The sequence below is a fragment of the Rhinoderma darwinii genome, chromosome 4 (genome assembly GCF_050947455.1).
Source record: "Rhinoderma darwinii isolate aRhiDar2 chromosome 4, aRhiDar2.hap1, whole genome shotgun sequence".
NCBI classification, from domain to species: Eukaryota; Metazoa; Chordata; class Amphibia; order Anura; family Rhinodermatidae; genus Rhinoderma; species Rhinoderma darwinii.
This window is the reverse complement of record NC_134690.1, coordinates 99918748-99941929: the sequence shown is the minus strand read 5'-3', so window position 1 is coordinate 99941929 and position 23182 is coordinate 99918748. Positions and strand designations below refer to the sequence as shown.

The 23182-nt window shown below is 44.1% G+C and overlaps 1 protein-coding gene across 2 annotated transcripts in view; it reads left to right on the top strand.

Moving 5' to 3' along the window:
• The window catches only part of CUL3 (cullin 3), a 113749-nt gene that overhangs the window by 21029 nt on the left and 69538 nt on the right, over positions 1-23182 (top strand). For both annotated transcript variants that reach the window (XM_075861428.1, XM_075861429.1), the window contains exon 2: positions 14675-14872. In XM_075861428.1, the coding sequence (XP_075717543.1) occupies positions 14675-14872 (198 nt within the window). The remainder of the gene's footprint in view (positions 1-14674; positions 14873-23182) is intronic.

The window sequence follows — 23182 nt, the reverse complement described above, 5'->3', positions numbered from 1 at the left end:
ATGCCTAAACACCAATTTACGTCCACAGATATGGCATCGCCATACCCGGTAGAACCCGGTTAATATTTTCAGTTATTTGTCTTCAGTGGCACAAACTGGGCATAACATATAATGCACTAAAATGGCATATGAGTGGAAAATTGTAATTTTCACTCCGCACCATGCGCTGCGCATAAACCCCTGCGCGCACCATGACATAGCATGTCGTAGTGTGGGGGGTGATGTATGGAGCGTCTCACGTAAAAAATAAAGAATTTAGAACGGCAAAATCGCTGTTTTTTTGGTCACCTTGGCTCTACCTAAAAATGTAATAAAAAGTGCTCAAAAAGTTGCACCAATAAAAACGACCGCTCGTCCCTCAATAAATAAGCCCTCATACCGCTCTATTGACTGAAAAATAAAAAAGTTGTGGCTCTTGGAACGCGGGGAGGAAAAAACTAAGAAGGAAAAGAAAAAAATGGATCACTCCAGAAAGGGTTAATTACTTTCTAATGAAAAACCATTTATGACCACACGTGGGGTATTGCCGTACTCGGGAGAAATTGCTTTACAAATGTTGGGGTGCTTTTTCCCCCTTTATCCTTTGTGAAATTGAAAAAAATGCAACATTTTAGTGGAAGAAATGTCGATATTCATTTTCACGGCCTAATTCTAATAAATCCTCCAAAAGACTTGTGGGGTCTAAATGCCCACTATATCCCTAGATAGATTCTTTAAGTGGTGTAATTTCCACTTTTGGGGGGTTTCCCCTGTTTTGGCCTCTCAGGGGCTTTGCAAATGCGACATGGCACCCAAAAACCATTTCAGCTAAATTTGAGCTCCAAAAGCCAAATAGCGCTCCTTCCCTTCTAAGCCTTGCTGTGGGTCCAAACAGAAGTTTATTACTACATATGGCATATTTCCGTAATCGGGAGAAATTGTTTTACAAATGTTGGGGTGCTTTTTCTCCTTTATTCCTTGTAAAAATTAAAAATGGCTACCTTTTTTCAGAAAAAAAGTCGATTTTTACCTTTACAGAATAATTTCAATGAATTCAGCAAAACAACCGTGGTGTCAAAATGCTAACTTTACCCCTAGAAAAATTCCTTGAGGGGTGTAGTTTCCAAAATGGGGTCACTTTCCAGGGGTTTCCACTATTTTGTTCCCTCCAGTGCATTTCAAACGCGACAAGGCACTGAAAACCATTCCAGCAAAATCAGAATTTCAAAATCCAAATGGTGCTCCTTTCCTTCTGAGTCCTGCTGTGGGTCCAAACAGCAGTTTATTACCACATATGGGGTATGGCTATAATCAGGAGAAATTGCTTTACATATGTTGGGGTGTTTTTTCTCTTTTATACCTTGAAAAAATTAAAAATTTCTACGTTTTTTCAGAAAAAAGTAGATTTTCATCTTCACAAACTAATTCAAATAAATTTAGCAAAAAAACTGTGGGTTCAAAATGCTAACTATACCCCTAGATAAATTCCCTGAGGGGTGTAGTTTCCAAAATGAGGTCACTTTTGGGGGTCTTTATTGTTTTGGCCCCACAAGACCTCTTCAAACCTGACATGGTACCTAAAATATATGCTAAAAAAAGAAGGCCCCAAAATCCACTAGGTGCTCCTTTGCTTCTGAGGCCTGTGTTTCAGTCCATGACCGAACTAGGGCCACATGTGGGGTATTTCTAAAAACTGCAGAATCTGGGCAATAAATAATAAGTTAAATTTTTTGGGAAAAACCTTCTGTGGTACAGAAAAAACTGTATTACAAATGAATTTTGTATAAAAAAAATGAAATTTGTAACTTTCACCTCTACTTTGCTTTAATTCCTGTGAAACGCCTAAAGGGTTAATACACTTTCTGAATGCTGTTTTGAATACTTTGAGGGGTGCAGTTTTCAAAATGGGGTGATTTATGGGGACTTTCTAATATACAAGACTCTCAAAGCCACTTCAGAACTGAACTTGTCCTTGTAAAAATCGCCTTTTGAAATTTTCTTGAAAATATGAGAAATTGCTGCTAAAGTTCTAAGCCTTGTAACGTCCTAGAAAAATAAAATAATGTTCAAAAAACGATGCCAAACTAAAGTAGACATGTGGGGGATGGTAACTAGTAACTATTTTGTGTGGTATTACTATCGGTTTTACAAGCAGATACATTTAAATTTAGAAAAATGCTAATTTTTGCAATTTTTCGCTAAATTTTGGTGTTTTTCACAATTAAATACTGAATCTATCGGGCAAATTTTGCCAGTAACATAAAGTCCAATGTGTCACGAGAAAACAATCTCAGAATCGCTTGGATAGGTAAAAGCATTCCGGAGTTATTACCACATAAAGTGACACATGTCAGATTTTAAAAATCGGCTTCGTCCTGAAGGCCAAAACAGGCTCAGTCCTGAAGGGGTTAAAAAAACAAAAAGTAAACGTGTACATTTCTTATACTGGACTCCAGGATGGAATAGCGTAGTCTGCTTTGGTATACCTTATTATTATTGGTATTATTTTTTGCCGTATCCTAGGGTATACCAGACACATGACAAAAGGATACACTTTTGGCCTCTGGCTGACAATGGAATTAAATGGATACATTTAGCGTGCCAGTTAGAAAGCTTTCCTGACGTACACACTAAGGTTAGGAAAACACATAGGGGATGATTTACCTTGTATGAGGGGAGAAGAGCGCTGAGGTGAGTATTTGTGTGGTTTTTTTCTTTTGGCTGAAGGGAGGAATGAGCGTTGCATGGCCTTGGTCGTTGCACCTCAATTGTCTCAAATCCCAGCTGACCGATGCGACACCTTTAGAAGTGGCCCAGGAGGCAGTGGCAACCGAGAAAAGTAGAACGTGGATTTGTGGGCCCCATTCTAGAGATAGGTGCCAGTCCTAGATGTGGTACCCGCATCTGTCTGACATTTATTCCATCTGAATGAAACAAGTATTTATATATTCCTCCCATAGTATGGGGCTTTAGTTGTCCTGTTTATCTAATCACATGTTGTAAATGTTGGCATGGCCATGAGAATCTGTATTCTCACGTTTTACATACAAAGCATAAAGTTGTTGTCTTATAGAAGTGAATGGGGGTTAAGAAAACAATGTTGCACAGCGAACGGCGCTATTCCGTAACTCCCATTCAGTTGGGACTAACAAATATAACGTATCTCAGCGAGCTCTGCTGTTTCCGGAATCACAACCACGTTCTCCACCTGGATGCAGCGCCGCCTCACCAGGAAGGGACGGGGGACGCCAGTTCTTGAGATAGGTGCGCATCCCAGAGGTGAGATCCACATCTATCATTCATTTGACATATCCTGTCTAGTGATGCACGATGCATCGAAACTTTGATACTGTTTCGATACCGTGCATCCCCAAACGGTTCGATACCGTTATTTCATGTATTTCAAAACTAAGCTGTGCGGCTGCACAGTTAAAGAGGCTCTGTCACCAGATTTTGCAACCCCTATCTGCTATTGCAGCAGATAGGCGCTGCAATGTAGATTACAGTAACGTTTTTATTTTTAAAAAACGAGCATTTTTGGCCAAGTTATGACCATTTTTGTAGTTATGCAAATGAGGCTTGCAAAAGTCCAAGTGGGCGTGTTTAAAAGTAAAAGTCCAAGTGGGCGTGTATTATGTGCGTACATCGGGGCGTTTTTAATACTTTTACTAGCTGGGCGCTCTGAAGAGAAGTAACATCCTCTTCTCTTCAGAACGCCCAGCTTCTGACAGTGCAGATCTGTGACGTCACTCACAGGTCCTGCATCGTGTCGGCCACATCGGCACCAGAGGCTACAGTTGATTCTGCAGCAGCATCAGCGTTTGCAGGTAAGTCGATCTTACCTGCAAACGCTGATGCTGCTGCAGAATCAACTGTAGCCTCTGGTGCCGATGTGGCCGTCACGATGCAGGACCTGTGAGTGACGTCACAGATCTGCACTGTCAGAAGCTGGGCGTTCTGAAGAGAAGAGGATGTTACTTCTCTTCAGAGCGCCCAGCTAGTGAAAGTATTAAAAACGCCCCGATGTACGCACATAATACACGCCCACTTGGACTTTTACTTTTAAACACACCCACTTGGACTTTTGCAAGCCTCATTTGCATAACTACAAAAATGGTCATAACTTGGCCAAAAATGCTCGTTTTTTAAAAATAAAAACGTTACTGTAATCTACATTGCAGCGCCTATCTGCTGCAATAGCAGATAGGGGTTGCAAAATCTGGTGACAGAGCCTCTTTAAGTATAGTAACACATGAATGTGAGAGTGGGGCTGCCATTGCCCCGCTCCTGAGTCCTGACAAGTGCGAGACATCAGGATGATGTGACGCGGCCAGCGCTGCACTTATGAGCGGCGACACTGAAGACAGTACATGGCGGGCGCACTACAAAACACCCCCATGGTCTGTCTTCAGTGCCTGAACCGCCGCTCATTAGTGCAGCGCCGGCAGCATCATCTCATGCTGACCGCGCGCGCACTAAATGTCAGGAGCGGGGCAATGACTGTATTACACAGCCGCAGCCCCGCTCTGTGACGGCGGAGATCAGAGAAACCTCATCGCCACCGCTATTCTCCTGAATGCTGCGATCAAAACGGAACGCAGCATTCAAGAGGAAAATGAGAAGGGGGGATGCCCCTTGGATGGTGTCACAGGAATTCCTGTGATGCGATTGAGGGACATACCATATATGGGCAGACAGCCCAGGGTCCATTGAAGGACCCCAGGGCTGTATTACCATATTTCCTGTTAGGACATACATCAGTATGCCCTAACAACTGCCTGTGTACTATCCATATACAGGCTAATGTACTGGCATATAGATATATGCCAGTACATTAACGTTTAAAAAGTAAAAACAAAGTAATATTACATTTATAAAAAATACACATACACCTTTTTTAAAATAAACATTAAAATAAGTCTCAATACATAAAATATAGATATTCGTATTGGCGCAGCCGTAATAACCTGCACAACAATTTTTTTGCATCATTTATGATGTGTACGCTGTAAAAAAATAAAATAAAAACTGCTTTCTTTCACTTAGGGCTTATTCAGACGAACGTATAATACGTCCGTGCTACGCGTGGAATTTTCACGAGCGTCACATGGTCCTATGTTAGTGAATGGGGCCGTTCAATCTGTCAGTGATTTTCACGCAGTGTGTGTCCGCTGCGTAAAACTCACGACATGTCCTATGTTTGCCCGTTTTTCGAGCATCACGGACCTATTGAAGTCAATGGGTGCGTGAAAACCGCGCACGGCACACGGACGCACTTCCGTGTGCTGCGCGCTACAGTAGTCAAAACTATGAATGAAAACCGAAAAGCACCACGTACTTTACTGTTTACAAACATAGTGTCATAATGATGGCGGCTGCGCGGAAATCACGCAGCCACGCATCATATGCTCATGACACACGGAGCTTTTGTGGACCTTTTGCGCTCACAAAACGCACACTCTTGTATGAATCCGGCCTAATTGTAAGGCACGAGGTGTGATGAATTTAACCTCCATGTGCCTCACATTAATAGTTAATTAACCCCATCATGTACCTTACACATTAACCCATTATGACTGAGAAACATGATGGGGTTAATTACTATTAATGTGAGGCACATGGAGGTTAAATTCATCATCACACCTCGCGCCTCACATCAGAAAATGGAAGAACTTTTTTTTTTATTATTACTGTTCGCAAAGTATCGTTTTGGTATCAAAATCGCAATACTACACAAAGTATCGGTATCAAAGTCCAAATTCTGCTGTCGTGACAACCCTAATCCTGTCTGAGGTTATGTTCACACGAGGTCATTACGTCCGTAATTGACGGACGTATTTCGGCCGCAAGTACCGGACCGAACACAGTGCAGGGAGCCGGGCTCCTAGCATCATAGTTATGTACGATGCTAGGAGTCCCTGCCTTGCTGCAGGACAACTGTCCCGTACTGCAAACATGTAATGACCTCGTGTGAACATACCCTTACGACAGACATGTATGACATATAGACAGCCCCTTTAAGTATTCCTGTGCATTTCATCGTATGGCATGATACACTCAAGTGTGCAGCTTTGTTAGGAATTATCTTGTATCCTTAGTCAAGTGTCAGTTGTAATAGATAAATTCTCTTTCATTTTCATGAGTCACCATGACCTGGGCTTTTTTGCAGCGTAATAGACTTTGAAGTGTGTATATGTGGATAAGAAATGCCATGTACTCACAAAGCTCCTCAGCCTCTGCCGGTGTCCTGTGGTATCTGCCACCAAGATGTAAGCAGCAGATTCTTTAACCCCTTAATCCATTAGTGACCACCATTAACAGGCCTTTGACTAGGCCGCAGCCTATTCACTGTGGCCTAGTCGAAGTACTGCGATTTTATCCCATGTGGGCTGGAGCGGGTGTTCAGCTGTCTTATGACAGCCATACTCCTTCCCGATCTATCTCGATTGAAACTTGCCTCCGTCACCCATCAGTGGCCCGCAAATGCGATCGCGGGCTGCTAACGGATTGCCATGGCTATATGCTTATTAGGTTATGTCGGATGCATGGCCAGAATAGTTTTACACCGACAGGCAATAATGATTTGGTATACAAAGTATAACAAAGCATTATATCTGCAATCAAAAGACTGCGTAGTGAAGTCCCCTAGTGGGACCAAAAAATTAATGTGAAATAAATTTAAAAAGGTGCACAGTAAAAAAAAATATTTATATTTCCATAAAATGTGGTTTTATTTTGTCAGTGTAAAATAAAAAAAAAAGAATAAATACACACGTATGGTGTTGCCACAATCTTAACCCCTTAGTGACCAGCCTATTTTAGGTCCTAATGACCAAGCTATTTTATTCATTTTTCTATAGTCGCATTCAAAGAGCTATAACTTTTTTATTTTTTCTTCTACATAGCTGTATGAGGACTTGTTTTCTGTGGGATTAGTTGTACTTTTTAATAGCACCATTTTAGGGTACATATACATTTTTATTAACTTTTTTTGGGAGGGATTATAAAAAAACAAACAAATTCCGCCATTGTTCTATGCGTATTAAATTTACGCCGTTCACTGTGCGGTGTAAATAACATGTTACCTTTATTCTATGGGTCGGTACAATTACGGCGATACCACATATGTCGAGGTTTTTTATGTTTTACGACTTTTGCACAATAAAACCCTTTTTGAACTAAAATTATTTGTTTTTGCGTCGTCGCTTTCCAAGAGCCGTAACTTTTTTATTTTTCCATCAATGTAGTGATTTTTTTTGGGCTTGTTTTTTGCGGGACGAGACGTACTGTTTTGGGGTACATGGGACTTATTGATTCATTTTTATTATGACTTTTTTGGGGGGCAATGGAAAAAAATTGCAATTTCACTTTTTTTTTTTGCGTTTTTTTACGGTGTTCACCTTGCGGTTTAAATTACATATTAACTTTATTAATGGAGTCATTACGGTCGCGGCGATACCATATGTGTGCTTTTATTTATTTTTTACACTTTTACTAAATAAAACCACTTTTTATGGAAAAAAATTTTGTTTTTTTACTGTAATTTTTATTAAAATCAGCCTGTGGCACTGCTGAGGTGTTATGGAAGCCCAGGTTGCTTTGGTAGCGGTCTTCAGCTCGTCTGCATTGTTGGGTCTGGCGTCTCCTCTTCCTCTTGACAATACCCCATAGATTCTCTATAGGGTTTAGGTCAGGTGAGTTTGCTGGCCAATCAATCACAGTGATACTGTGGTTATTACACCAGGTATTGGTACTTTTGGCAGTGTGGGCAGGTGCCAAGTCCTGCTGGAAAATGAAATCAGCATCTCCATAAAGCTTGTCAGCAGAGGGAAGCATGAAGTGCTGGGAAATGTCCTGCTAGACGGCTGCGCTGACTCTGGACTTGATATAACACAGTGGACCAACACCAGCAGATGACATGGCCCCCAAACCATCACTAAGGCCTCTCCCACACGAGCGGGTTTGGATCGTGATATACGGTCTGTTACGTCGGCCGCGTTACCCAGACCGAACACACTGCAGCGAACAGGGCTCCTAGCATCATGGTTCTCTGACGCTAGGTGACACTGCCTCGCTGCGGAACTACTGTCCCGTACTGAAAACATGATTACATGATAGGCAGTGACACCTAGCGTCATAGATAACTACGATTCTAGGAGCCCGGCTCCCTGCAGTGTGTTCGGTCCGGGAAATGCGGCCGACGTACGGACCATATATCATGGACCAAACGCGCTCGGTGTGTTAGACTCCTCTAACTGTGGAAACTTCACACTGGACCACAAGTAACTTGGATTGATGCCTCTCCACTCTTCCTCCAGACTCTGCGACCGAGATTTCCTAATGAAATGCAAAATTTACTGTCCTCTGAAAACAGGACTTTGGACCACTGAGGAACAGACCAGCCCTTTTAACCCCTTCCCGCCGCAGCCCTTTTTCAGATTTTCATTTTAGTTTTTTCCTCCCCACCTTCCAAAAGTCATAACGTCTTTATTTTTCCGTCCATATAGTCCTATGAGGGCTTGATTTTTGTGGGACGAGTTGTAGTTTTCGTAGCATCATTTACCATATAATGTACTAAGAAACGGGCAAAAATTATTTGTGGGGTAGAAAATGAAAAAAACAGCGATTCCTCCACTGTTTTTTGTGCGCCGTTTCTACGGAATTCACTGTGCAATTAAAACAACATGTTAACTTTATTCTGCGGGTCAATATGATTACGGCGATACCAAATCTATACAGTTTTTTTTTTTCTATATTTTACTACTTTTACATGTAAAAACCTAAGTGTAAAAAAGAAAATTTATTTTGTCGCCAAATTCGGAGAGCCTTAAGTTTTTTCTTTTTCCGTCGATTTAAGTGGTATGAGGGCTTATTTTTTGCGCGATAAGCTGTAGTTTTTAATAATACCATTTTGGTGTACATCCGACGGTTTGACCACTTTTTATTTAATTTTTTTGTGGGAGATGAGGTGACCAAACAATAGAGATTCTGGTGTTTAGAATTATTATTTTTTTACAGCGTTCACCGTGCGGGTTAAATAATGATACATTGTGATAGTTCAGACTTTTTACGGACGCGGCGATGCCAATTATGTTTATTTATTTTACTATGCTCTAGGGGGAAAATGGGAAAAGGGTTTTTTTTTTTTAACTTTTAATTTTTTTTATTTATTTTTTTACACAAAAAACTTTATTTAACTAATTTTTACTTTTATTTTTTTATTAGTCCCCCTAGGGGACTTCAACCAGGAATCGTTAGATCGCTTGTACATTATACTACAATACTAATGTATTGCAGTATATCGTGAATCTGACTGGCAACTGTTAAGCCCTGCCGGAGGCAGCGCTTAATAGGTGCACAAAGATTGCGGACCTGGGGGTCTTCATTAGGCCCCAGGCAGCCGTAGCAACCATCGCTCCCAGTGATTTGTGTTGCGGGGGGGCGTGATGAGCTGTTAGAGGAGGTCGCCCCCTCTTTATAATGATTTAAATGCTGCGGACGCTATTGACCACAGCATTTAACGAGTTAAACTAGCGGGATCGCGCTCGAGGGCGATGCCGCTCATTACTCTGTAGTGTCGGCTGTAACAAACAGCCGACACCGGCATCGTATGGAGCGGGTTCACTCCGTGAGCCTGTTCCATACTTCCCCTACTTGACTTAGGCGTATGGATACGTCAAAATGTCGGGAAGAGGTTAAAGACTTGGGAAACCTTGACTGGTGTTTTGTGTTGATCAGCTGATTAGTGTGTGTCACCAGGAGTCTACAATCTTCAACTTTTACCCAATATTCAAATTTTCTGAGACACAAAATTTTGGGTTTTCATTATCTGTTAACCATAATCACCGACATTAAAAGAAAAAAATGCTGGACATAGATCACTCTGTGTGTAATGAATCTATATAATAGGAGTTTCACCTTTTGAATTGAGTTACTGAAATAACCTTTTTGATATTCTAATTCATAGAGAAACACAAGTATATAGGAGTATGTATGTGTATATATGTGTGTATATATGTATATATGTTATTTTACGTTTTGGACTTTTTAGTAGACAATGGGGGTAATTTAGTAAGACTGCCAGTCTTAATCTAAGATGCACCTAATTTATTATCTGGCACACACCTCTTAATAAATTATTCGCATCTCTGGACGTCTGTGCGTGCGAAAGTAAAATCTACTCCAGCTTTGTGTCAGTTAATGACATAAATTTATAGTCCATTTTCGAGCCGTGGGAGGCCACACCTCCTTTGTTAAACCACACCCACTTTTTAGTTCAGTTCCGTGAGCATTGCAACTGCCTCCAAATGTCCCTTTTTTATATGCGCAAATTACGATTTGCGGCATTAGTGACTTTAGTTTATTTGTATTATTTTTTACGTCCGAAAACTGTCAGAGTAATCCATTCCCCCCCCCAATATGTCCACTAATGAGAAGTGGAATGCAAGCCCTGTTAGACTTTGTTACCCCAGACCATCTTTGTAACTGCAGCTGATGCTTTAGGTGTTTATTCGGGCTGAATTGTGACTGTTCGTGTGCAGGAGATACAGGGTAGGTTTCTACCAGCTTTGATTTGTACAATGTGTCTCATACAAGTTATTGTGGAAAACGTTGCTATGAGGTGCCTGCATCTGAATGGGAACAAGCCATCTGTTCTTAGGAGTTGTACAAATTGTATAGCGCTGAGGGGAGGAAAATAAACAATCCGCTGGCGTTGAACTGGGAAAAACGCATGTCACGATACCCACACAGCCCTGATTACACGTTCATTCATGTCCCCTTTCTCCTTATTACATTTTCTTATAGCTATGCATCATGCTGTTGTGTGTGGTATACAAACTATGCTATACTCACTTTCACCATGCATTCCTGCGACATTCACCTTGAGCGTCTCATAGGTATGCATAGTAAAAGTGAGTCCACACGGTGTAGGATTCGGACAGTCACTGCTGGTCATGTGACATAATGGCGGCTGGAACGGAGAAGATTGTTCAGCAATAAAGCGCCTGGTAAGAAGATGACCAGCCCAACATTTTACTGGGTGGACTTTCATTTTATTTTTTTCCCCCCAAGCAGTGTCAAACCTGTCCACAGGTTGTGTGTGGTATTGCAGCTCACCCCCACCCACTTTAGTTGAGCTGTACTGCAATACCAGCCATAACCTTCTGGAAGGAAGCAGTCATAATTTTTTTCCCCCCTTCATTAAAGGGGTTAGAAAAACATAAGTGAACAAACGATCATCATCCTCATTTGCACTAAGGGTAAAGGGCTTATCCAGGATTAGAAAATCGTCTTCTGTCTCCCTTTGTGGTCAGTTACGTCCTGTATTGGTTTGTAAAGGGCTTTTCTGGTTTTTTCTTTGATATTTTATTCTATGTACATATCACGTTTTTTCCCCAAGTTTTATGTATACATTGAGAAAAACTTTCCAACATGTATGTTAAATGTAGGCTGTGACGGATGCCTAATAGTGGCCTCTGTCACCATAGACTTTAATGTTATCCGTTATACTTATGTCGTGCAAGTTCATGACGTATCCATTAAACGAATACCGTTGCAGTTTGAGTGATGGATACCACTATTAGGCACCTGTATAACGTAGCTGTTACCATTAGACTATAATAGTATCCATTAACGTATACATAACGAAAGGCTATTGAAAGCACATGACGTATATATTAATCGTATACTTGTAACATATGCCATATAGTGGCATCTAGGATTTAATAGCGTAGTCTACTACACTTTCTCATAACTAAAAAGAAATATATATAATCGTATACCAACTCATAGGATACACGATCGGCCCCTGTTGGGCTAATCTAGCCCTATGGACATGTTTGGTGGTTTCCTGATGCACATGATAAATGTAGGGCAAAAACGTGATGTGAACAGGGCCTTGAACAGGAGTTCTGGTCCCCATTTATGGTGGGGGTGGCCACCACATTAAAGTGTATCAATGGCAAATCTATTTAAGACATCGTCAGGACCATTTGGGAAATAAGTTCTGCTCCTCTCTGCAGTGAGTTTCCACAATGAAAAGTATACTGCGCGGTAAAGGTTTTTCTTAAGATTGTAGCCGATGTCTGACGTATGATACAGTATGGCTATAAAGCGACATATTTCGGGGAATACTCCAGGCCTATACCTCCACGTACTGACCTCAACCGTGTCCAACATATTTTCAGGTGTTAAATGATTTGACTTCTTTAACTGGTGTCATAGAAAGCCTCCTAGAGATCTCCGTAAAGTGAGCCAGAATTTGTAATGCAGCCGTTCTCATGAGGCCAAACTTGTCAGTCCGTGTTTAGCGGTGAGATGTGGCAAGATTTCCGACACCGTAGTATAACCAACACACTGCTGCAGTTGCATCTTAAAGAGGGTTTTCCATGAAAACATATGATATATGGCATATCGATGTGCTCGTACTCTTATCTGAGGCAATAATATATGTCTATCCCAAAGCGACAATGTATTGTCATAGAGAATATAACTTCCGATGACCACATCTGTACTTTTAGCCACAGGACGGTCCGCAGTGTGGTGTGAACGCTGCAGGCGGTCGGACGGTCCGCAGTGTGGTGTGAACGCTGCAGGCGGTCGGACGGTCCGCAGTGTGGTGTGAACGCTGCAGGCGGTCGGACGGTCCGCAGTGTGGTGTGAACGCTGCAGGCGGTCGGACGGTCCGCAGTGTGGTGTGAACGCTGCAGGCGGTCGGACGGTCCGCAGTGTGGTGTGAACGCTGCAGGCGGTCGGACGGTCCGCAGTGTGGTGTGAACGCTGCAGGCGGTCGGACGGTCCGCAGTGTGGTGTGAACGCTGCAGGCGGTCGGACGGTCCGCAGTGTGGTGTGAACGCTGCAGGCGGTCGGACGGTCCGCAGTGTGGTGTGAACGCTGCAGGCGGTCGGACGGTCCGCAGTGTGGTGTGAACGCTGCAGGCGGTCGGACGGTCCGCAGTGTGGTGTGAACGCTGCAGGCGGTCGGACGGTCCGCAGTGTGGTGTGAACGCTGCAGGCGGTCGGACGGTCCGCAGTGTGGTGTGAACGCTGCAGGCGGCCGGACGGTCCGCAGTGTGGCGTGGACGCTGCCGGCGGGTCCGCGGTGTGGCGTGAACGCTGCCGGCGGTCGGACGGTCCGCAGTGTGGCGTGAACGCTGCCGGCGGTCGGACGGTCCGCAGTGTGGCGTGAACGCTGCCGACGGTCCGCAGTGTGGCGTGGACGCTGCCGGCGGTCCGCAGTGTGGCGTGGACGCTGCCGGCGGTCCGCAGTGTGGCGTGGACGCTGCCGGCGGTCCGCAGTGTGGCGTGGACGCTGCCGGCGGTCCGCAGTGTGGCGTGGACGCTGCCGGCGGTCCGCAGTGTGGCGTGGACGCTGCCGGCGGTCCGCAGTGTGGCGTGGGCGCTGCCGGCGGTCCGCAGTGTGGCGTGGGCGCTGCCGGCGGTCCGCAGTGTGGCGTGGGCGCTGCCGGCGGTCCGCAGTGTGGCGTGGGCGCTGCCGGCGGTCCGCAGTGTGGCGTGGGCGCTGCCGGCGGTCCGCAGTGTGGCGTGGGCGCTGCCGGCGGTCCGCAGTGTGGCGTGGGCGCTGCCGGCGGTCCGCAGTGTGGCGTGGGCGCTGCCGGCGGTCCGCAGTGTGGCGTGGGCGCTGCCGGCGGTCCGCAGTGTGGCGTGGGCGCTGCCGGCGGTCCGCAGTGTGGCGTGGGCGCTGCCGGCGGTCCGCAGTGTGGCGTGGGCGCTGCCGGCGGTCCGCAGTGTGGCGTGGGCGCTGCCGGCGGTCCGCAGTGTGGCGTGGGCGCTGCCGGCGGTCCGCAGTGTGGCGTGGGCGCTGCCGGCGGTCCGCAGTGTGGCGTGGGCGCTGCCGGCGGTCCGCAGTGTGGCGTGGGCGCTGCCGGCGGTCCGCAGTGTGGCGTGGGCGCTGCCGGCGGTCCGCAGTGTGGCGTGGGCGCTGCCGGCGGTCCGCAGTGTGGCGTGGGCGCTGCCGGCGGTCCGCAGTGTGGCGTGGGCGCTGCCGGCGGTCCGCAGTGTGGCGTGGGCGCTGCCGGCGGTCCGCAGTGTGGCGTGGGCGCTGCCGGCGGTCGCACGGGCCACAGTGTGGCGTGGGCGCTGCCGGCAGGTCCGCGGTGTGGCGTGAGCGCTGCCGGCAGGTCCGCGGTGTGGCGTGACCGCTGCCGGCAGGTCCGCGGTGTGGCGTGACCGCTGCCGGCAGGTCCGCGGTGTGGCGTGACCGCTGCCGGCAGGTCCGCGGTGTGGTGTGAGCGCTGCCGGCAGTCGGACGGTCCGCAGTGTGGTCTTTCTTTATTTTACATGCAATAATGTTGACGCTTAATTTGACAACCAAAAACATAAAGGGAGGCCGAAATGATTTTTATTTTTTAGACAGACCGCAAGAGAAAGGGTTGTGGTACATTCTAAAGGGCTATAGTCTGCACTGCAAGGGTTGAATTCCACTGCATATTTCCCCACTTCATGGGGGGGGGGGGGGGGGGATATGAAAACCCCATTCACATGTACTGCAATTTGCCAATGATTGATTTTTTATTTTTTGCCTCATCTAATCGTGGTCTAATAGAATAATGTCGATCCTGCAGTAGTATGCCATGCTTATTATACTGTCGCGTTAAAATGTGAATTATGAGGTGTTTTTTTTTTTTCTCTGTTTTTACAAAATAGTTTTTCCTAAAATGTATTGTCTGTTACAGATGACTATGGATGAAAAGTATGTGAACAGCATTTGGGATCTGCTAAAGAACGCAATTCAAGAAATTCAGCGCAAGAACAACAGTGGACTAAGTTTTGAAGAACTCTATAGAAATGCATATACCATGGTGCTCCATAAACACGGAGAGAAACTATACACGGGACTTAGAGAAGTAGTGACGGAGCACCTCATAAATAAGGTAACCACAGGGCCTGGCGCAAATGTGAGCAATCTGCTTGGATTTCATCATGGACAAACTGCCTGTGAAAGAATGTACCTAGTTAATATCTAATGTACTTTATAGCTGAGCCATAATCAGACTAAGGGATTTGCTTCTACAGCAATAACTGCAAATTCCTTGAGGTATTTTGGAACGAAATGGGTAAGGTTTTACTTGCCAATTATTCAGGTGAATGGACGACCATGTAATACATAGATGGGTTTGGTCTGCCAGACACACTCTGGTCTGGCTGCTACAAGTCTTCGCTATCCAGACCTAATGCCGGGAATTCATGTAGAAAGTAATGGTTTAATTGGAACAGACAACTAAATATATTTCTGATCATGAAATATTACAATTAAATATGCTGATCCCAAATTTTTTATATTTTTTTAAATTAACTTTTAGAATTTTGAGAATAAATAATTTTTACCCCTTGATGAGCTCTTGATGAAAGTAAGATAGTCAGTGTATGTATTCTGGTGCAATGCTTAACCCCTTAAGGACGCAGCCTAGTTTGGGCCTTAAAGAGGCTCTGTCACCAGATTTTGCAACCCCTATCTGCTATTGCAGCAGATCGGCGTTTTAAAATCGACACCCCTTAAGGCATTCATCTAGAGGTGTAGATGAATCTGGGGACCAGAACTCCTGTTTTAAAATCGACACCCCTTAAGGCATTCATCTAGAGGTGTAGTGAGCATTTTGACCCCACAGGTATTGTGTAAAAGATAATGTGCAGCAGTTGGTGCAGAGTGAAATTTGCAATTTTCTATACATATATGCCAATTCAGTGTCCGATATATTGTGCCCAGCATGCGCCACCGGAGATATACACCTCATAAACTGTAATGTTGGTTCTCCCGGGTACGGCAATACCCTACATGTGGCTGTTATTAGCTGCCTGGGCACACAGCAGGGTTCAGAGGGGAAAGATGAGGAGGGGTAAGCTGTGCGAAGTGGATCAGAGCGAGTAAAACTGGGGTAAATTAAAAATAAAGGGATGGATGATAAATTTTAAAACGCTCTTTCATACAGAGCTCTGGTTTTTCGGGACACGCGTCACATTGATATATTGTGTCCTTCCTTATCCCACTCTTATAGCAGACTTTGCACCTCTTTTGACTTTTTCCCTTCTTGCCAGTTTGGGGAACTTCTCCTGGAAAGTGTTGCCCTGGTACGATGCGTGTGGCCTCGCTTCCAGAAGTACTGTAGGGCTTCAGGACTTGATCTGACAAGTCCACCCCTCCCATGTACCTATTGTAGTCCAGGATGCAGTCTGGTTTGGGGGTCTCTGTACTGGTACCTCGTACAGGTACATGGGTACTGGTGTGGCATCTCCCTGGTCTTGTACTTGACACACAATATGTTGCTGCTAGAATGTGCCCTGCTCTCACCCCTTCTTGTTTGCCCAAGCAGAGTCTTAGGGAGGCATCTCAGATTTCTTCTAGCAGTGCCGCATGCCGCAGGACTTCTGGAAGCGAGGCAGTTGAAGAGTGGGACGCTGGTATAAAAATTATCCAGGTAGAGTTGGTAACCCTGGTCCAGCAGTGGCTGCACCAAATCCCACACAATTTTTGCATTATCTCCAGTAAGGGGGAGCATTCTGGGGGCTGAGCACTTCTGTCCTTCCCTTCATATATCCTCAGGCCTCATGCACACGACCGTATTTTTTCCCACCCGTAAATACTGGCGTAAATACGGGTCCGGTGTCACACGTATTCCACCCGTTTTGCACCAGTATTTACGAACCCGTGCCCGTAAATATGGGTCCGGTGTCACCCGTATTCCACCCGTATTTACGGGCAAGTTTTTGGCGGCAAAATAGCACTGCACTAATCGGCAGCCCCTTCTCTCTATCAGTGCAGGATAGAGAGAAGAGACAGCCTTTTCTGTAATAAAAGTTAAAGAAATTCATACTTACCCGGCCGTTGTCTTGGTGACGCGTCCCTCTCTTCACATCCAGCCCGACATCCCTGGATGACGCGGCAGTCCATGTGACCGCTGCAGCCTGTGATTGACCTGTGATTGGCTGCAGCGGTCACATGGCCTGAAACGTCATCCAGGACGTCGGGCCGGATGTCGAGAGGGACGCGTCACCAAGGCAACGGGCGGGAGACCGGACTGGAGGAAGCAGGAAGTTCTCGATAAGTATGAACGTCTTTTATTTTTATTTTTTACAGGTTTATACTGATCGGTAGTCACTGTCCAGGGTGCTGAAAGAGTTACTGCCGATCAGTTAACTCTTTCAGCTCCCTGGACAGTGACTATTTACTGACGTCGCTTAGCAACGCTGCCGTAATGACGGGTGCACACATGTAGCCACCCGTCATTACGAGACTCCATAGACTTCTATGGACTGTCCGTGCCGTTATTACGGCCTGAAATAGGACATGTTCTATCTTTTTCAACGGCATGGGCACCTTCCCGTGAGAAAACGGGAAGGCACCCGTCGCCAATAGAAGTCTATGAGCCTGTTATTACGGGTCGTAATTACGACCCGTAATAACGGGAGTTTTTACGGTCGTGTGCATGAGGCCTAAACCTGTAGGTATACCCTGATGCACTCTCGCACAGCTTATACATCTTCACGCCATACCTTGCCCTCTTACTCGGCAGGTACTCGCGGAATTGACCCCTCCCTTTAAAATGTACCAAGGACTCATCAATAGAAATACACTTCTCGGGGGTGTATGCTCGGGAAAACCGGGCACTGAAATGGTTTAATAGGGGTCTCTGTTTATACAAACGGTCAAAACTGGGGTCATCTCGGGGTGGGCACGGCTCATTATCAGTATAATGTAAGAAGCGAAGTATTGCCTCATTTTTATTTATTTTTTTAGTTTCCAGCTCAGTTCTGAAGTTGCTTTGAGGGGCCCATATATTAGACACCCTTATCAAACACCCCATTTCAGAAACTAGACCCCTCAAAGTATTCACAACAGCATTTAGAAAGTTTATTAACCCTTTAGGTGTTTCACAGGAATTTAGAGCAAAGTAGAGGTGACATTTAATTAATTTAATTTATTAGGTACCATGTCCGGTTTGAAGAGGTCTTGTGGTGCTAAAACAGTGGAAACCCCCCAAAAGTGACCCCTTTTTAGAAACTAGAGACCTTGAGGAATTCATTGTAGTTTTCTTGGGGTGCATGCGACTTTTTGATCAGTTTTTATTCTATTTTTAAGAGGCGTTGTGACTAAAAAACAGCAATTTTACTATTGTTTTTAATTCTATTTTTTTTTTACAGCGTTCACCGTGCACTATAAATGACATATTCACTTTATTCTGCGGGGCGATACGATTTCGGCGATACCATATGTTTATAGTTTTATTTTATGTCTTATGGTGTTTGCACAATAAAATACATTTTGTAAAGTATAATTTATTTTTTGTGTTACCTTATTCTAAGAGCCAGAACTGTTTTATTTTTCCATCAGGAAAGTCGTGCAAGGACTTATTTTTTGCGTAACGAACTGTAGTTTCGATCAGTACAATTGTGATTGTGGTACGGTTTATTATTATTTTCTTTTACGGCGTTCACCGCGCGGGATAAATAACGACATCGTTTTGGAGTTCAGGACGGTACGGACGCGGCGATATCAATTATGTATAGTTTATTTGTTTATTTTTATTAATAATAAAGGACTGATAAGGGAAAAAGGGGGATTTTTACTTTTAATAGTTTTAAAACTTTTATTTTCTTATTTTTACACAACTTTTTTTTACTTTTTTACACTTTTTTTTACTTTGTCCCACTAAGGGACATGAGGGCAGGAGGCTCTGATCGCTATTCTAATACACTGCACTACATACATACGTAGTGCAGTGTATTAGAACTGTCAGCTGTTCGCTGACAGCAAGCATAGTGGGTCCCGACTTTGTCAGGACCCACTAGGCTTCCGTCGATGGCGTAGCCAGAGTCCATTGTTAGGATTCTGGTTGCCATAGTAGCCATCGCGGCCCGCTATAGTGTAGCAGGCCGGCGATGGCAGCTTAACCCCTTAGAAGCCGCGATCGCTATTGAACGCGGCTTCTAAGGGGTTAATCGGCGGGGACCCCCGCGATCGGTCCCTGCACACTAAGCTGTGATAGCCTGCTGTCGGAAACAGCAGGTATCACAGCTCAAACACGCGCCGGGGAAAGATGGCGCCGTGTTAACTAAGGTCAGTACTATTACTGAGCTGAGCGCGAACGATGCGCTCAGCACGACGTAATAGTACTGACCTGAGCGCGAAGGGGTTAAAACCACTCAGTGAAAGCTGAACACCAAAGACAAATGCTTTTATTAACCCTTTCAGGACCAAGGTCATTTTGGCACTTGAGAGCCAGCCCCATTTTTTCAAATTTGACATGTCCTTTTATGTGGTAATAACTCCGGAATGCTTTTGCCTATCCAAGCGATTCGGAGATTGTTTTCTCGTGACATGTTGTACTTTGTTAGTGGAAAAATAAAATTCATAGCTTATTTGTGGAAAAACACAAATGTAAAGAAAATTTGCAAAAATTATTATAATTTTGAATGTATCTACTTGTAAAACAGATAGTAATACCACACAAAATTGTTGCTAATTAACATCCCTCATATGTCTACTTTTATATTTGCATCATTTTTTTTTTAACTTTATTTTATTTTTCTAGGACGTTACACGGCTTAGAACTTTAGCTGCAATTTCTCACTATTTCTAGAAAATTTCAAAAGGCTATTTTTCAAGGACCAGTTCAGTTCTGAAGCGGCTTTGAGGGCCTTATGTACTAGATAGACCCCATAAATCACCCCATTTTAAAAACTGCACCCCTCAAAGTATTCAAAACAGCATTCAGAAAGTTTCTTAACCCTTTAGGTGTTTCACAGGATTTAAAGCAAAGTAGAGGTGAAATTCACAAATGTGTTTTTTGTTTTTTTTTGCCGAAGTTAATTTGTAATTTGAAAAAAAATTCTGTAACGCAGAAGGTTTTATCAGAGAAACACAACTCCGTATTTATTGCCCAGATTCTGCAGTTTTTAGAAATATTCCACGTGTGGCCCTAGTGTGGTAATTGATTGAAGCACAGACCTCAGAAGGAAAGTAGCACCTAGTGGATTTTGGAGTCTTTTTTTTTTTTTTTTTAGTATATATTTTAGGCACCATGTCAGGTTTGAAGAGTTCTTGTGGTGCCAAAACAGTGAAAACTCCCCAAAAGTGACACGGTTTTGGAAACTGCACCCCTCATTGAATTTATCTAGGGGTATAGTTAGCATTTTGACCCTACAGGTCTTTTGCTATATTTATTGGAGTTTGTCTGTGAAAATTAAAATCTACTTTTTTTTCTGTGTTGTTTTTTTTCAATTTTTACAAGGAATAAAAAAGCACCACAAAACTTGTAAAGTTATTTCTCCCGATTACGGCAATACCCCTCATGTGGTAATACACTGCTGTTTGCACTCACGGCAGAAGCGCCAGTTGGATTTTGGAGCGCAGATTTTGCTTGGTAATAGTTCTGTTTTGGGGTTTTGCTGGTATTTCAGTTTATAATGTGGGGGCATATGTAAGCTGGGCAAAGTACATCAGGGCACAATAAGAGGGTATAATGGGTAAATAAATAATAATTCATAGATATGTGGCCGTATCGCATTGATAAGTGGTGCCCAATCTTATCCACTTTTGGAACACTCTGCACAACTTCTGTTGCTATATTCTGAGCGCCAGAACGTTTTAATTTTTTCTCCACCGGAGCTGTGCGATGGCTTATTCGTCACGTTACAATCTGTAGCTTTCATTGGTACAATCTTAGGGCACTTGATATTTTTGATCACTTTTTTATTAGATTTTTTTATTTATTTTTTTCAGCAAGCAAAGTGGCCCAAAAAAACCCATACATTTTTCAAATTTTTTTTTGTCTTTTTTATGGCAGCTAGCAGTGCGCCAGTCTTCAGAGCTTATGCGTACACACGCATACACCCCCCCCCCCCTTCTCCTGATCTCAGGATTTCCGGAGTGTCCAGATCTGGCTGTAACTAACCACCTCTGGTCTGGGTACAATCCTCATAGCCTGATTGGTTAAAATCCCAATAGCTGCACCTGAAATAGAGGCTGTTAAGTACTGTCAGGCAGGGACACTTTTATGCTGCTGGGCGGCACGGATCACCACGTTTCAGCAGAGCAACAGTGTCCAGGTCTTGTCAGTAACTTACATTCTCTGGTCTGGATGCCGTCATCAGGACCTGAACCAATCATGTCCCGATGAGAGCACTCTGATCAGACTAGTAAAGGTTTTTCCAGAATAGACCATTATCGCCTATCCACAAGATTGGTGGAAATTGTCTGATCACTGGGGGCCCCCACCAATCGCGAGAACAGGGATCCTAAACTACCTGTTCCTCACTGCTCGACATTGAATAAAGTGGCGAGCATGCGTGCTGCTGCTCCATACAAAGTCTATAGGACTGACGGAAAAAGCAGAATACAATGCTCGTCTATTTCCGTCAATCCCATAGACGTTGAATGGAGTGGCCTTCGCATGCGTCTCAGTGCTCGGACCCCCACTGATCAAAGCTTCTGACAAGTCCAATAATTTATGAAAATATAGTTTACACTTTAAAGGGAACCCGTCACCAGCATTTCACCTATTGAACCAGCAATACCTGGTGGTAGTGGGTGAAAAATCATTTTTATGTAACCTATAATTATCATCTTAGTCTGCTCTGTACCTTTTTAGTATTCTGTTTTTTTAGTGTTCCCGCGCCGTATGCTAATGAGAATAAGAGTCATATATATCTTCATTCCTAAAGCCTTTCTGAGGTTACCCTCCTGCTGACTTTTGATTGAGGGCTCCTCTCCTCCCCCAGCACACACTAAATCCCGCACTTTCGCATCGATGTTCTGGTGCGTGTGCACAATGGGACTCCATAGTGGCCCATGCGCAGTAACTAGATTTGAGACCCGGATTAAGCACGGAAGGGTATCGGACCATATATGACGGGCACATGCACGCTATATCAGACAAGATTTTGGCATTCAGGGTGTGCCAGTTTTCGGCGGTGGGCCTGGGATAAGAAGGGGAACTAACGAGACTGCCAGATTATTACCGTAAAAGGCACAAAATGTTTGCAGACCGTTATTTACAGTCGGAGGAGTTTTGGGGATGGGATAACGGCAATGAACTTTTGACAGCAGCGGCCAGCGACGGGTAGAGTTCAATTGGTGAAATGCTGGTGACAATTTGTGGTATGTGTCATAAGAGGGGCACTGTTTATTGCACAATTAAATGGCATATCAGTGGAAAAACCTCAATTTTCACTTTGCACAACCCTCTGCGCATTAATTTTTAGACGACACCTGTGCAGTCCAAATGCTCAATGCACCTCTTGATAAACTCCTTTAGGAATTTAGTTTCCAAAATGGGGTCACTTCTCTGGGTTTTTTTCTCATTATTTAACATTCGAGTCTTTGGCGATTTACACAGCACTGGTTTACAATTGCAAACTAGGCATCAAATCACTCCTGTGCCCTGTCCTATGTCCAAACAAAAGAGTAGGGCCACATGTAGGGTGATTCCAAAGCATGGAAACACAGCATAATAATTACTTGTCTTTTCACGGTGGCACAACATATTGGGCACTAAAATGGCATATCTATGGAAATATTGCCATTTTGTCTGCAACATCCACTGCACACTTATGGCATGTTCACACGCAGTGTTTACTGGTGTTTTTCGGGGCGTAAACGCCTGAAAACATCTGCCCATTGATTTCAATGCAAAAAACTGTTTTGTTCAGACGCCCCGTAAAAAGTTGCATTTCACTTCTTGAACCGTTTTTGGAGCGGTTTTTCAATAATTGTCAAGCTCCAAAAACTGTTCCCAAAAAAAAGCATCAAAAAAAGTTTGATGCTTTAAAAAGGACTGAAAATCAGAGGCTTTTTTTTCAAGTGAAAATGGCTCCGTATTTTACAGCAGTTTTTTATGGGCGTAGTTTCCAAAATGGTGTCTTTTTGGGAGTGTTTCTTGAGTTTTCGCATCTCAAGGTCTCTGCAAACCTATAGTGGTGCCTAGAAAACATCCTAATAAAGAGGGCCCCCAATCCACAATGTGCTTATTCATTTCTGAGGCCTCTGTTGGTCGAGTAGGATGTTTCTAAAAACTGCAGAATCGGGGAAATAAATAATGAGTTGCGTTTCTCTGTTAACACTTGCAGTGTTACAAAAAAGGATTGAAATTGATTATCTGCAAAAAAATAAAAACCATAAAAAAAATTTCAAGTTTCGCCGTCACTTTGCTTTCATTCTTATTAATCGCCTAAAGGTGTAAACTTCC